Here is a 15,702-nt window from a genome sequence, read left to right as displayed (position 1 = left end):
CAGTCAGCAGCCCATTCTTTATAGCCCTCTGCTCCCAAGGGTTTTCTGTTCTTTTCAGAATTCATAGGCTCCAACCCAGTGTCTCCTTCAAGTTTTGAGTGGCTAAGGTGGAACAGGGATTTATTTTAGTACTATAAACATATACAAGATGTATATTCTATATAAAACTAACCTTTCTTGTGCTTTTGTGGTATTTGTATTTATTTACCACCCCAGGAACGTGATGGCTGATGGTTCACATATATTCCATAAATAGATAGGGGTCTAACTATGTAAGAACCTTTATCCAAATTATGTCATGAATTCTTATCAGGTTCTCACAGTTGCTTCTGGACATGGCATTTATCTTTTTACATATAGTTTCTCATTCAGCTTTGTTGTATTGCCTCTTTTTGCAGAAGGGATCAAGAATCAACATGCTGTTCCATGCAATCAGATATGCTGGCATTTCAGCACTTTTTTTAGAATCCTGCCATAATAAATGGAAAGGCAGTAGCAAGTGGCAAGAATGAAAATGGAGTTCAGAACACTGTGACTTGCTGAGTCAGTGAGGACAAAAGGGGTCAGGATGATGAAGTTAGGAAACCTAATGAATGTAACACTAGCAGACTGCTGTTGACTTCTCACATCCAGCATCTGCGTTCTCTGTGCTCTGCTCTCTTTATCATGTGCCTGGATATAATGTAACCTCTGCATATGAACCAGATGCTGACATTGAATCTTGCATCTCTGTAAGGTCAATAAGTACTAGTGTAGCTGGTCATGGTTTAAACTACCATGGAATAGTTAATTATGAAAGTACTTCTCTTCAGCCCCCACCCCCTCCCCAGTTAGTGAGATGTCATGATATAATGGGAATTTCTACCAACTGTAAGAAATGCTCCTTCTCCTTCCCCTCACAAATGACACAGGTCCCCTATGAGAGAGAGAGAAGTAAGGCTTGGCCAAAGTCATCTGTGTTTGAGGATTATTAATGTCAGAAAAACACTGAAGGCAGAAAATGTACAAAGGATGAAGCTGCATATAGAAAGACTCATGAATTGCTGGATTTGTAAATGATCGACTGTAAATAAAAGCACATCCCTTTTGCAGGTGTCTTTTAAAAAATAAGTTATTTAATATGTGTACAAGTCATAAAGATGGGACATTGTCTTACAAATACATGGAGTTTCTTTCAGTTTTCTCCAGTATGAAAATGATTTACTAACAGTTCCAACTAAGGGCTGATTATCCTAAGCAAACTTAGTTAAGACGTAAGACCTCAGGAGCACTGTGCTCTGGCTGATCAGTTCCTAAAGATGATGCTGGGGTCAGATGCTTAATGTCAGCATGAAATCACTTGGAGAGGCCATCTCTCTTGAAGGGAAATGTCATTAGTATATTGTTGACACTCAGTTTTGCTTCTCCTTTACTCCTTCCTGAGTTGGTGGATGTCCTGAGCAACTGCCTAGACTTGGTAATAGGCTGGGTGACGGCCAATAAACAAAGCTCATTCTGGATAAGGCTGAGGTACTGTCGGTTAACAATATAGCAGTCAGCAATAGTGAGGATTCAATCTCTTATGCATTGGTTTCCATCCATCTAAAAAAGCAGGTTCACAGCTTGAAGGGGTTATTGGATCCTTATCTAGGGATTCAGGTCTTGCCTCTATCATGGAGCACCTTTTAACCAGCTCCAGATAGTTTACCAACTGTGGTCCTTCCTTTAGAAGCATGATTTAGCTCCAGTTACCCATGTGCAGCTTTTAAAGGGTGTTCAGAAGCTTTGCTTTTTACAAAACACAGCAACCAAGATTACTTGCTTTTGTGCTATGGAGACTAGTGTTCCCCCTAAACTGAGTTGGTGTGAGCTAGCTCACAGTTTTTTAGCCTCTGGCTCATACATTTTTGTCTTAACTCAGGAAGGATGGCTCCAGAGCAAACTAATTTATGCAGTAGCCAAATCGCTCGCTCACAACTTTAAATGCCAGTAGCTCAGAAAGTAGAATTTTTGCTCAGAAGACTCCACAGCTTAGAAGGAGCATTGATAAAGACCCTGAGGAATTTCATATTACCCTTTTTAACCCGTTTTGAAGCCGTTTTTGATCTGTCATGGAGTAAACCGGTATATGGCTGCCATTTCACACATGCCTTTCCCCTTCCGGTAAAGAGCTGGATCTGAAGCGGTTTGCCATTTCAGACTGCCCCGCTTTCCCCCCGCCATTTTTTGCCTGCGCGGGCGAACACCAGCCTTTTTTTTGGAATGTTCGCTTTAGAGCGCCATAGCGCTATAGTGCTATAACACAACACTCCAGGCATTCCAATGGGGTTGATATAATGCTGTTGCGTTATACTGTTATAGCGCTATAAAGCGAACTTTTTTTAAAAAGGCGAAGATCGCCTGCGCGGGCGGGTGAAAAACAGCGGGGAAAAGCGCATCGGAACCGGGAGAGGAAACTGAAGACTACTTGGAAGCGGTTGACAGGTAAAACGCTTCAGCCCCGTTTCCTAAACGGGACAGAAGCGTTTGTGTCTGAAATTACAAATATATTCCGGTAGGTAACCGGTTCTAAAACGGTTCTGTCTGAAATGACAGACCAGAAACCGTTTGGGAACCGTTCCTCTTCCGGATTATATCGTCTGTCTGAAATTCCTCCCTATCTTGCTAGTTGTAGAAGATATACATTGTCTGCCAGTTCAGTTCTGGGACCAATTCAAATCTTGATCATTCGAGCCCAATCTCGTCAGAGCGTGGAAGCTAAGCAGGGTCAGTCCTGGCTAATGTTTGGATGGAAGACTTCCAAGGAATACCAGGGTTGTGATGCGGAGGTAGGCAATGGCAAGCCACCTCTGAACGTCTCTTACTTTGAAAACCCCATGGGTTCACCATAAGTCAGCTGTGACTTGACAGCAAAAAAAAAGATGGTTTCGTACCTTGATTATAGTAGTCTGTATGCCTGGTGTAAAAATTATTTGATTTTTAGATCTTTTGAATTTCTTTTCCTGGGTCCCTCTGTTGATATGGCTATAGTTTTTGTTGTATGCTGCTCTTTGGTTTGATCCTGTGATACTCTGAGGCAGTTTCTTATAAGTGCGCCAACTTCAGTTTTTTGCTCTGGCCTGTGATTTTATTGTTGGTCTGGGTGACTGTTTCTCTTGTTGATTTGTATGTGCTTTTGAGTTAACAGGTAAAAAGATATTTATCTGTTAATTCGCAGCCTCCTGTGGACTATGTTGAGCTTGAGGTAAAAAATGGTTTAAATACATAAAATAGCAGCAATGCGTGTTAAATATTGTGCTTATATCATTGAAATACATCCAGGAGAAATCTTACTAGCATGAGTTTTTGTTGGTGTTACTGATTAGCTGCTGTGTTCACTTGTCTCAAAACAATCACAAGTAATGGCAATGATTCAGTTTTATTTTATTTCTGTATTAATACAGTTACCACAGTGAACTTTCCAGGTCTTAGAGCTTCATTCCACTTGGCCGCTGATACCAGCTGTATCCCAGCTATTGCTTCTCTGAACTGACTCTTGTCTCTTACAGTGAGCACAAAGATTCCTCGGAGAAAAAACACAAAGAGAAGGAGAAAACCAAACACAAAGATGGCAGTTCAGAAAAACACGACAAACACAAAGACAAACACAAAGATAGAGACAAGGAGAAACGAAAGGAAGAAAAGGTACAGGATGATGGTTGGGACACGACTGCTTTGGGCGGTACTTTGTTGTGCATGAAGACCTGAGAGTGGCTTCAGGTTGTGAAGTTTTAAGTTGTTGCCTGCTAGTCGACTCTAATGTCTCAGTCCAACAGAAACACCTTGGGTCAAACATGAAGATAAGAACTTGCAGCATGAAGCCATTTGAGATGATGTAATGATGCATCTGTCTGAATGGACGTCATAAATTTGTGTTGATTAATGTCATGACGTGCTTCATAGAAGCAAAAGATTAACGTCTCAATAAGTAGACTAGTTTCCCATGCAAGGTAGAGTTTTCTAGGCTCCTGGATGCTGTACCCTTGCACCAGTATATGCACACACGTGTACCTTCTTAGCCTGACAGAATATGTGCAGACAGTAATTTAAGGTTTTGTATGTCCCTGTCTGTTCTTATCGGCGCGAAAGGCATAATCACACAGTGATGTAACACCTCGAACATGAAGGATAGGCCTGGTACAGTTGATAATACTGAAAGAATTCATAAGGAGTAGCCGGAAGTGCACTTCCTCCTGGTGCAGTGTCGTTTGTCACTTGAATTTGGATGCACAAGGAAGACCTGCCAGGCATTTTTATGGCATGCTGACCAAATATCATTTCTGTCTTTCAGAGTAAATCGTCTTCTGGTGAAGTAAAAATAAAGAAGGAAAAGGAAAATGGGTTTTCCAGGTATGCAAATGGGAGCTTTGTGTGTAAATGGATCGGTTTGATTATTAGGCATGACTTGTTCCAAAAGGAATGGAGTTTTCTCTACTTGGGTCTCCTGAAAGTTTTAAGGGCCTCTTCCCTGTCAAAGAATGCTCACGTTCACTTGCCTGGAAAGGTAAAGAAAGCCAGCGTGTGATAGTAGATCATTGGGCTTAGGCCAGGAGACCCACATTCAGATCATAACTTAGTATTGAAGCTCACTGGGTGACTTTAGGTCAATTGTTCTGTGGGTTTGGGGAGAGACCAACTATTTCCTCATCATCTGAAATTGGCTCCAGGACTCTCTGATGTACCAGTCACCCTCTGATGTTAAATGACTAGAGAATAGCATTAACTTCTAAAATCAGTTCTCCTGCAAGTATCAAATACTCAGTATAATGGTGGGGTGGCATTAATGATCATTATATGTTCATTGTTCCACTGTGAAGAAAGGACTATGTATCCCATCTTATTTGTAAAGAATAATTTCTAATATATGCAGTTTGCTTGGAGAAGAGTGAAAAGGGAAAGTGACTAATCATGTCTTTCTGGGTCTGGTATATTAATATTCAGGCCTGTACTCTGATTTCTCAAACTTTCTGCATTCAGACATCCAAACTTCTCCATGGTTCCTTAATTTGGTCAAGGAAAGTTGGACCCCCTCTCTAGGCATCTGTTGGAACTGCAGTCTGAAGAATGCAAAACTCTTTTCTTAACTAAGTTCTGCGATAGCTATGCATATCATACATTTGGGGAGAAATGGCCATTAGGCTTGTCTTGTCTGCCCTTATGTGAACTGTCTCCAGTGGCCTCTTAGGTTATGAGACTTGATGCTGAAGCAGAGTCAGTTATAAAATCACAGGTTTTGAAGCTTCTTCCCTGAGAGATATTATGTCTAATGTTTTGAGGTATTGGCATTTTGCCATCCTCCAGGGGATTCCTGCCTGTTTTTTCATTCTGGTATGGTAGGTGGCAAGAAATATCCTGTTCTGCTGCCACATTCCCAATGGCTCATGCATTGCCATCAGATTTGATCATAGCAAGGTGTTTGCAAGATAGGGGGTACTACAGTATATGGTGGCTCCACAGCCTGTAGTGTCTTGGCTTTTGTAGGACTGCTGTAGTGGGATGGAAGCATTCATGCTCACTGCAGCCTCATGTGCATTCTGTGGAACAGCATAATGCAAATGAATTGCAGAATTTCAGACTTTGGAAAGACTGTTTGATGGGAAACCCAAGATAAGCAAATTAGTTTTTAGTGGCTGGAGTTGTAGCCCTATGAAGCAACTTCCATCAAAATGGCTCCTTGTAACAGCATGGATCTGTTCTCTGTAACTTCAGAGATGTATGTGCCTTTGCTGTTGAGGCATTCCAGCTGTTAGAATCATAACGACATCCTGTTCTGCCTCATCAACACAATTGCTACCTAATTTCAGATTATGTAGGCTAGCGTAGTTTAGAAATCTGAGATTATTTGTAACTGGTAGTACCAAAGGAGCTTATGAAGATAAATCCAGGAGAGGTGGAAGTACCACCTCATAAGTTATTTTGGACTTGGTACTCTGGACTGTTTCTCTTGAGACAGCTGCATGTTACAGGTTTTTTTAGTTCATTCTATCAAATAATAAAAATGGATGTATCAAAGTGACCTTTTATATACCTATTGATTTGTGCATATATTTCATGGACACTGACATGCGTGTAAAATCAGTATTTACACAATGTGGGGTTTTTTGTAAAAAAAATCTATTTTCCCCTTCCCTCTGGCTGACCATGGAGTCATAAAGGGGTATGTGTGTAGGCATATGTATGGGTTAGGTTTCTAACATTTGTATAATACAGGTTGTGTACAAAATGGAGGCATGTATTCAGGCTAGACATTTCTGTGCATAGAGAATGTTTTTCCCCACCTTCCCACTCTCACAGCAGCCCAGAATTACCACCTTGAAATTGTGTTCCTGGGTCCCCCCTCTCCCTCAGTAACAAGATTTCATGGGGTCGCTAGACATTTCTGTGCATAGAGAATGTTTTCCCCCACCTTCCCGCTCACAGCAGCCCAGAATGACCACCTTGAAATTGTATTCCTGGGTCCCCCCTCTCCCTCAATAACAAGATTTCATGGGGTCATTTTGGGTTGCCGCAGGGGAAGGGAGGCAGAAAGTCATGCCCCATGGGCAGAAATCTTGTGCTTCCAAAAACGTTAGTCTGGATCTAGCCCACAATATAGTGCTTTATGTAAAATAAAACTGAATATATTGTGCTCTGTCCCATACCCACTATAGAAGTATTTCAACAGGAGTAGATTTACTCAAATAAAAATTTGAATTGGTACGATAACTGAAATGCTGTCACAGATTTGGAACCATATATATCTTTAATAGCTCATATGTACAAACATCTGTTGGCTTGTTCACGATTTATAACCAAGCATCCCATTTTTGTGTGGTTGTCATTTCCAGTCCTTTTTTTTCCTGCTATGCAGCCATTTTAAATTAAAGTTTTTTACTATGGGGTGCTGGAGGAACGTGGAAGCTTAGTTGGTTAAGGGGTGTCAAGGGAGAGTTTGGAGAAAATTACTGCAGGAAGGCTGTGTGGCATTATATTTCCCACTGGACTGAAATTACCTGAGTGGAACGGGATGCGTGTGAACCCAGACACTGGAGGTAAGGGGAATAAAAAGGTCCCAGCCCAGGTTGAAATGGAGGGTAAGGATAGGGCCTACAGCTGACGCTTTAGATATTCGTGGTTTTAAATAAAACACTTCTTCTCTGCATCTCTCCTTAGTCCGCCACGTATTAAGGAAGAAATAGATGATGATGGCTACTATGCTTCTCCCAAAGAAGTTTTCAAGCCTCTAAAGAGACACCGAGAGGACGATGAGTGAGTGGCATTGGGGGAAGTGGGCCGTGGAGGGAATGAACTGGAAATTCAGTCCATTGAAAGCAGCCATGTTAAAATAATCATCTTTGTGATTAATCTGCATTCTTCATTCAGTCCCTAAAAATGTTTGCCAGACAATCTGACATCCCTGATGCTGTTCCAAGTCATGCAATCCCCCCCCCCCCAAGGAGAATTGAACCTTGAAGAAAGCTCAACTTAGTACCATTCAGATTTCATCTTAGTTACCTTTGAGAAGGGGCGATGCAGTGCTTTTACAGACAGTTGCCCTGCTCGGGTGTCATTTTCGGAATGGACTAAGTAGAGGTGCTGTATGTCCAATGCTGTCATCTGTGGCGCAGACAGAAAATCTGTGTCCATCAATAGACACTAGAAAGCACTTAACATCGTTAGGAACTAGGCTTCAAAAGCCATAATTAATTCTTCAATGCAGGCAGCAGGGTTTATGGGAAAGCTGCAACCAGGGAAAAAGATCAGTTAGGTGAGGGTGCTTTCAGAGCACAGACCTACTAAACCAGTGGTTTGTGGCATCTACGAACAGCACAGCGCCAACTTTTCCAAGGTTAATATAGATGCAGAGCTGAAAAGAGATTATTTTCAATTGTTTGATTTGTTTCAGTGTTGACTATAAACCCAAGAAGATAAAAACCGAAGAGATCAAAAAACCGAAGAAGAGGAAACAAGAAGAAGAGGTATTGAAGATACTTTTCTTGTATTATGAACATATTTTCTTGTAGAATGGATGGTGCAATTAGATTATAATAAGCAAATTTGGATAAGGAATACAACCTTTGCACAGGAAATTCATCTTAAAACTTCAAAAGACGCATGTCAGATGATGACCCTCATCTGGAGAAGTGTGCACAGCAAGACAAGTATACATAGCAGGGATTTTTATGGGTTCTCAGCAGTAGCTCCCTAACACAGCTTCAGAAGAGAATAGTTATCTGATGCAGTGCGAGGGCCCTGCTGTCAAGAAAAGCAATGTAAAAGCCACACTGTGAGCACAATCTTATGGGGACACAGAGATAAGTGGTAGGGTCAGGTCTGATGCTTTCAAGAAGGGAATTTTCTTTCTCTCTTTCAAGCATCTACCATATACACATTCTACTTTTGATGGACGTCAGTGTCTGAAAATGCTTCACAGCAGTTTATGGAATGGGGAAATGATAAACATTTCCATGCGATAACTAAGTGGGAGTGTGCATTCAGGTCTACCTAAACTAAAAATATATTACAAAAAACCACCTTATCGGTATTTTTGAGATATGTTTTGGCATCCCAATGTATCTGGGATTTTTGGGGGGAACCGAAAAAAATCCCCTCCAAAATCCAGGATATATTCGGGACTTACCAGCAAACCTGGAACAACAGCTGATTGCTCCCGCCACTCAACTGTTCTGGGGCTTTCTTCTGCAGTCCCTTTTGCATTTTCCCCCCTGTCTTTTAACTGCTGCTTTTACTGTTTTGTTTTATTTTCCTGCTGCTGCTATGGATATTTACTTTTTAAATGTTTTTAGTAGTTGACATGTTTAACAACCCATTCTTTCTGAGAGAGGGAACAGCCAGCAAATATTTCTAATACATTTTACTCTGTATCCACTCCTTTTTGCCACCTTTGTTATATACTTGCCTTTGTCCATTTGTCTGGACTGATCCTTTCCCATTGATACATGTAAGGAACATTCCTGTTCTGACACATTTCTTGCCATCTGATTAGCTTATGGATGTTTCACATTTTAGAGGCAAGAATCAGGTTTTAGTTGGAACCACACTGATAAAATGGGTTTTATTGGCTACGCAGGTTGTCAAGGCATTCAAACCTACATAGCCAGTTTGGTGTAGTGGTTAAGTGTGCGGACTCTAATCTGGGAGAACCGGGTTTGATTCCCCACTCCTCCACTTGCACCTGCTGATGTGACCTTGGGTCAGTCACAAGCTCTGGCACAGCTGTCCTTGAAAAAGAGCAGTTTGTGTCAGAGTTCTCTCAGCCCCACCCACCTCACAGGGTGTCTGTTGTGGGGAGGGGAAGGGAAAAGGAGTTTGTAAGCCGCTCTGAGACTCCAAGTGAAGGGCGGGGTATAAATCCAATCTCTTCTTCTTCTTCTTCTATCTAATTTCTTTTGAAAAGATTATTATTTTGCACTACGGTAGGCTCTACATACTAGTTGACAAGTGCACCATCCTGCTGCGGGTAAAACTGATTAAATACTTGCGAACCTTTGTGTGCACTGCCGTGTCAAATGGCACTCACATCATTTGTTTCGGGTTTAAGGATGTCTTTTTATAACTGCTGTGTATTCCCTTCCTCCTATCAATCTTGCAGGACAGCAAACCCAAGAAAATAAAGAGCAAAGATAAGAAGCTTCCTGAAAGAGATATGAAGAAGAAGAAAACAAAAAAAGAGGAGGAACAGAAATGGAAATGGTAACATCCCCATATGTGATACTTCAGCTAATAGCTGGCTGCTTTCCCTTACAGCTGAATCATCTAACCTGCTGATGCTGACTGGTTTCCAATTGCACACTTAAACGACACTCTGAATTTTTTCTCTCCTTCCTATCCATAAAAATCTGAGAATAGCTTACGATTTCTCTGCTGTCTCAATAGAGTTCTTTGTTGAGGGAGAATTCACTGCTTTATTTTTTTAAACTTCTTTCTCATTTCTTTGCCTTGTTATACCCCATTATTGCTTTTTTAATTCATCCTGAAATGCATCTTCCATTAGAGTCTAGGTAGCTCTGACACTTTAAAAATACCTGTGCACTTCTCTGGTGGGTCAGCGTTCCACTACCCTGTCTTTACTCCTCATGGTCTTCCTGCTGCTTCTGCTGTGGTTGTATTTGTCCTCTGAGCCATGGGGTGAAAAGCTCTATACCAGGGGTGGCCAAACCTGCTTAATGTAACAGCCACACAGAATAAACGTCAGATGTTTGAGAGCTGCAAGACATGAACAGATATTACACATACATTTTTATTGAAAAATATGCAAATTTGCTTTTTATTAACATTAAATTAGACTGTGTGAAAGAGCCACATGCAGCTGCCGAGCTGCAGTTTGGCCACCCCTGCTGTACACCATTGCCTGGAACTTTTGCTGAGTTTACATCAGTTGCTGAACATTGTCAGTCTATAAAGGGGAAGGTCTTATTCTGCAATACTGCTAACTGCTCCCTTCTCTGCAGTTGTAGTGGCCAAAGAGGCACTGAGAAGCAGATGTTCAGTATCCTCTCCCGTCTATGAAGCTTTCCTGCCACTGCTGCTAAGAGCAAAGGAAAACAATCTCCATTAATGGAGCCAGGTCCAGGTGCAGCAGAAAGGTGCCTAGCGGCTGCCTTCCTTTCCATGCCTCAACAGTGGCCTCCGGAAGCTGGATCTGTATATAACCCTGACTTCTAATGTTCCTATTTCTTGTGTACACTTAAAAATGTTAAAAAACCCCACTATAAGATGAAAATATTTTTTTGGCAGACAGGTGTACAGATTCACATCTCAGATCCATGACTGTCTCTGGTTCAGCTCCCCATCGAGTGGAGATTTGCTGCTGCTTTGTGAATGTCAGCCCTACTTGGCCCTTTCATCATTGATCTTTTTACTGTTATTTTCAAGATGCAGTATTCCCAGTTAGGTTTATAACTATGTGGCTACAGTTTCTTGTTTCTCTCTCTGTCGGGTTGGACCATGCATAGAATAACTTGATCTTTTTCATTTTTAACAGGCTTTGGGCATGTAAAAACTATTGAGTTAGGAAGAGATCTGAGTTGAAATCTTTCACCATCTTTTTTGCATCTGAATCATTTTCTAGAATACCGTTATCACAGTGCCTTTGTTATAGCCATTCTCGAGCATCAGCCAACCTCTGTCTTATTCTTCTCTCCTGCTTTCCGGGTTTGGCAGCCAGGCTCCTGTTAGCACTGCCAGATCCCCGAAAGCCATGCTGACTGGCTAATCAAGCTGTACGCTCAGAGGTGTATTTTTGCTAAGCACTGCAGTTGTTTAGATTGCCTCCCTGCTGATGTTTCCTAGGCCCATCTGTAACTGCTGTTAATGAAAAGTGCTTGTTCCTGCCTCACCTCTCAAGGCTGGGCTTTTCCTAATGATAGAATTCTGATCTTCACCTAGTGCTGATTCACACACTTGCTTTTTAAAAAGGCATGTAAAAACAGAATGGGCGCAGTTCAAAAATTAATGTTTCATTCATTTCAGTGATGGAGCATTAACAATATGCTAACCTTTCCTACTGAGATCAACAGGACTAAACAAGCTTAAATTTTAGCTGGTTCAGACCTTATATGTGCAGGCAATGTCCATTTACTGTTGCATGTATCTGATTGGTACATATGTCAGAAAACTGGGCTTGAGCACTGCTTCCAGTCGTGGGCTTTTCGCTGTGAAATGCATGAAGGACTATTTCTGTGCAGAATCACGAGTCAAGAGATACCTGAACCCTCTTACTTAAGGATGGGTTCTTCTGTAGCATCATCTAGACAGCATTTGCTCTTCCTGGAACAGCATCCTTCAGCATTTTGTTTAATTGAAGATGATCTCGATGATTTGCACTACAATTTGAATTTTAGGGTGATTCATGTGCAGCTTTGTTACACTTCTGTTGAAAGTGTTTTCTCAACATTTTTTTTTTCACCACTGAAGCTCCCGCACCTCTATTCCAAATACAGGAAATGCCCTCATGAACTGCTTTCAGACTAAAGCTGCAGGAACTCAGCCCATGCCCTCAGATTTATTCCCAGAATGTGGATGTAGGATGTCCAGGTTGTAATGCCACCTCCATGCGAAAGCGACTAGATGGAAATCCAAGATCTGGTGGTGGCATTCAGGACAGAGGGATGACGGCTATGTTGAAACAGTTTGGTTGGGGGTAATTAAAGGACTGCGTGTGAGAAGAGCGCTGCCGGCCCCCTGCCGCGCAAGTCAAATGAGAAAGCAAGCGGTTTTCTTAGCAACCACTCTAATGTTAGGTCTGACATTTGATTTCCCTGTAAGACAGGAATGGCATAGCTGAGGAAGGAGAACGCTTGGGAGTCTAGTGAAAGGCCTGCAGTTTGGCGCTCGACCATTGAGTCGCTAATCCTCTGACTGAGTTTTGCCACTTCTAAAATAGGGTTCTGTGTGGCACTCTGGGCTGCTTCCAATATTCCTTTTTATCCCTGTTGGTATCACTTTCAGATGGTCATACCTACTGTAGCCGCTTCATACATCATGTGGTAGATGCAGGTACATGTTAAACGTGTTGCTAATACCTTTTATTCTTCCATAATGTCTGATATAGCTAAACATCCTCATCACCACTTGTGTTTGCCTACCAGAGCTGCTGAGGTGTAAGGGCCAATCACAGCTCCCTGTTGTTTGTTTTTATATGACATATATGCAGTGAGGAGGAGAAAATAATGTTTTTCTGCTTATATTGTGTCATGTGAAGCAGCCCCCAGTGTCACTCTTGAATTACACATTCCAGTTGAAGGGCGGAACAAACATATTTCTTTGACCATATGCTGGGGAAGACCTGTATTAAAGCTTAACCAAAGTTTTCTGCAGTTGTATTGGTCATTCATTCGATTTATTATCCCCCCCCCCCCCCCGAAGCCAAGCTTAGGGCAGCTTTGTTATAAACTCTATCACAGTTACTAATTGAGAATTTAAACCCTTGTTACAGGTACAGGTTTTCTTTTAATGCAAAAAAACCCCACAACCATTCTGTGGAACCATTAGAACCATGCAGAATTTTAGACCGCTATCGTAAATGGTCCTTTAATTACAAGCTTGGCTCTGTTACTCCAGTCCTAATTTTGTCCCGTAGCTCATCTTTCTCTAGGAAGAGCTCCTTAACTAGAAGTTAAATTACAGATTTCTTTTATATTGGGGAGGAAATTAGACCTCCATTCCACTAGTAGCAGAGCCTTCCTCCAATTCAAAGTGCCTTCCACCAGCAGAAAGTGCACCCCCTCTTCTGGAGCAAGGGCCATTAGTGGAACATTCCTGGGGCCCAAGCCTCTTATTAAATATTGACCAAGGTAGTATGCAGTAATTAAAATAAAATATAAAATATCAAACTTTTTTTTAATTGAAGTGGCATTGACGTCTGCCAGTTGTTGTCTGGCTTTAGTGTTTGTAAGGACATCAGAAGTACTGGCATATTATAATAACCAGGCACGGATGTAATTGTGTTACACAACCATTTGGCTGTCCAGATTAAACTTCAACTGGAATGAATGCCCCCAAACAGTAATTGTTACATCATTTTTCAATTAACTGCCAACTTCTAGTTAAAAAGAAGTATCGGAAGCCAGTGGAGTTTTTGGATATGACTAATTTTGACAATCAGATGAGAGTGCAATGTCTGATTCTTTGGAGGGCTTACATCCACATGACAACAGTTAAATAGACATGCACTTTCATTTCCCTCTATCTTCTTAAAGGTGGGAGGAAGAACGCTATCCTGAAGGTATTAAGTGGAAGTTCTTGGAGCACAAAGGTCCTGTGTTTGCACCGCCATATGAACCTTTGCCCGAAAACGTCAAATTCTACTATGATGGTAAGCGATTAAAAGAGTGGCACTTAGTGGGAAAATAGAAATAGGTGGGTTTTTTTCAGTATGATCTTAAGCAGGGTTACACCATTCTAAGCCCATTGACTTAGAGGGGTGTAACACTGCTTTATAATTATAAAAAAGCAGAAAAGATTCTGATGATGCCTTTAAAATGGGGGGGGGGATGTGGCATGAGCTTTCCAAAGCAAAAACCTACTTTATTAGTTGCATCTCTAATATTCCACAAGACATGCAGCTGCAACATTCCTAACTTTGCTATTCTTTTAGAGTGTATAACAAAGGTTTCTCAGAAGTTGGAGTGGTTATAGCATGTGTGTGCCCATTTGCATTTGCTTTACAGCAACATGGAAGGAGCATGATCCCGTAATGCTTGGGGCAGGAGGCAAACCTCTACAAAGTAGCTTTACAAATCAGTACCTAGGGTAGTAAACTGTAGCCTTCCCTTTTAGTGTGTGATGGCTCACTGTTTATGACTCTTGTCATGAAAACAGTAATTGAGCAGAAGAACCAGTATATTAAACATTGGTCTATTTGTTTCAGGGCTCCAAGGTTATAGAAAATGGACAGGCTCATTTGCTATCAGTCTTAACCATTGATACACCTATATTTCTGAATCCTTTGATGCTTCTGGCACTACCAAGAAAGTCAGTTGTGTATTTGACTGGCAGCACTTAAAATGCTAGCCACACCCACTGTCACCCACTGTCAACAGTTACTATTATGCTCAGATGTGTACCATATTCCGTGTAACAGGGCCCAGCTACCACTTTTCAATGCAACCTCCATCCAATCTGTCTATCTATGCTTATGATAGTGTGGTCAGTTTCTAGTAGGGTATGACAGCTTCATCCTAAATCAACCTGGCTTAAACTGTGTGTGCTGTCATTATCTCAGAATGTAAAATTTAAACCAATCTACTACTCTTTTAAGATAGGCAAATGTTTCTGTCTAAAGATGGCTACTTTTCCAGGAATTCATGCTTCATAATACAAGGGGACAATAAAGCCCCTGGCTATGATGCAGGGGCTCTTGAGCTGCAAAAAGGAGCCTTGGAAATAGCGTGGGTATGGAGCTGCATGAAACAGTGTGGCTGTGCTAGGCACATTCTTGCTCAGCAGAGTCATGAGAATGGAAATCATCCTCTTCCCCAGCTGGGCAGGCAGCAGTTCTGCGTAAAACCAGCCCTTATGTGCTGGTTGCATCTCTTCAGGATGCTCGGATGGAGCAACTAGACAGGCAGCAGGAAGGATTCAGAGGAAGGGGAAAGCATTTGAAGCCCTTCCATTCTGGCAGTACATTGATTTCCAGAAGAGGCTTCATCACGGGTTGGTATAGGATTGGGTATATCAGCTGTCCATCGGTTCCCTGGTTCCAGAAACCATGCAGTGGAGGTTAGACCCAGGTAGCCACAGTGTGTTGGTCCACTCAACCCCCTTTCTACTTTCTTCAAGTTCCCAGGACAGAGCCATTCATATTAGGAGCCCTGTTTAGGAGTTCAGATCCCCTTTTCCTCTGGCATAGGGTGTATCACCCAGTGGCTGTGACTGGTACAGATATGAGGTGCAATTTATTGATTTATTTAAAATATTTATATCCTGCCACATCTCCTTAAATGCAGGGTGGCTAGCAAAGCAAAAACAAGTATTTGAGTCGTCCCGAGTTGGTAACACAGGGCACTTACAGCAGCAGTAGCACGAGTGAAAATTAGAGGTTCTCAGAGAAAGCTTTGGGGAAAATGGCTGAAATTCCATTCTGTTTGTAATGCTGATGGTGTTCTATTAGTGGAACCCTTTCAGAAACACTGCTTTTATTCCTTTCATTTTTACCTGTATGTATGGAGAGGGAGAAACAGC

General features: G+C 41.7%; 1 protein-coding gene across 1 annotated transcript in view; it reads left to right on the top strand.

The window, feature by feature from the left end:
- Positions 1-15,702, top strand: part of TOP1 (topoisomerase (DNA) I) — a 106,941-nt gene that overhangs the window by 59,730 nt on the left and 31,509 nt on the right. The window contains exons 4-9 of the mRNA XM_015410350.1: positions 3,528-3,663; positions 4,310-4,368; positions 7,171-7,266; positions 7,904-7,976; positions 9,611-9,711; positions 13,719-13,834. Of these exons, the coding sequence (XP_015265836.1) occupies positions 3,528-3,663; positions 4,310-4,368; positions 7,171-7,266; positions 7,904-7,976; positions 9,611-9,711; positions 13,719-13,834 (581 nt within the window). The remainder of the gene's footprint in view (positions 1-3,527; positions 3,664-4,309; positions 4,369-7,170; positions 7,267-7,903; positions 7,977-9,610; positions 9,712-13,718; positions 13,835-15,702) is intronic.

This window comes from Gekko japonicus, unplaced genomic scaffold (assembly GCF_001447785.1).
Source record: "Gekko japonicus isolate JY-2015 unplaced genomic scaffold, Gekko_japonicus_V1.1 scaffold200, whole genome shotgun sequence".
Taxonomy (NCBI): Eukaryota; Metazoa; Chordata; class Lepidosauria; order Squamata; family Gekkonidae; genus Gekko; species Gekko japonicus.
Note: the sequence above shows the minus strand (reverse complement) of the source record. Positions and strands in the feature narration are given on the sequence as shown.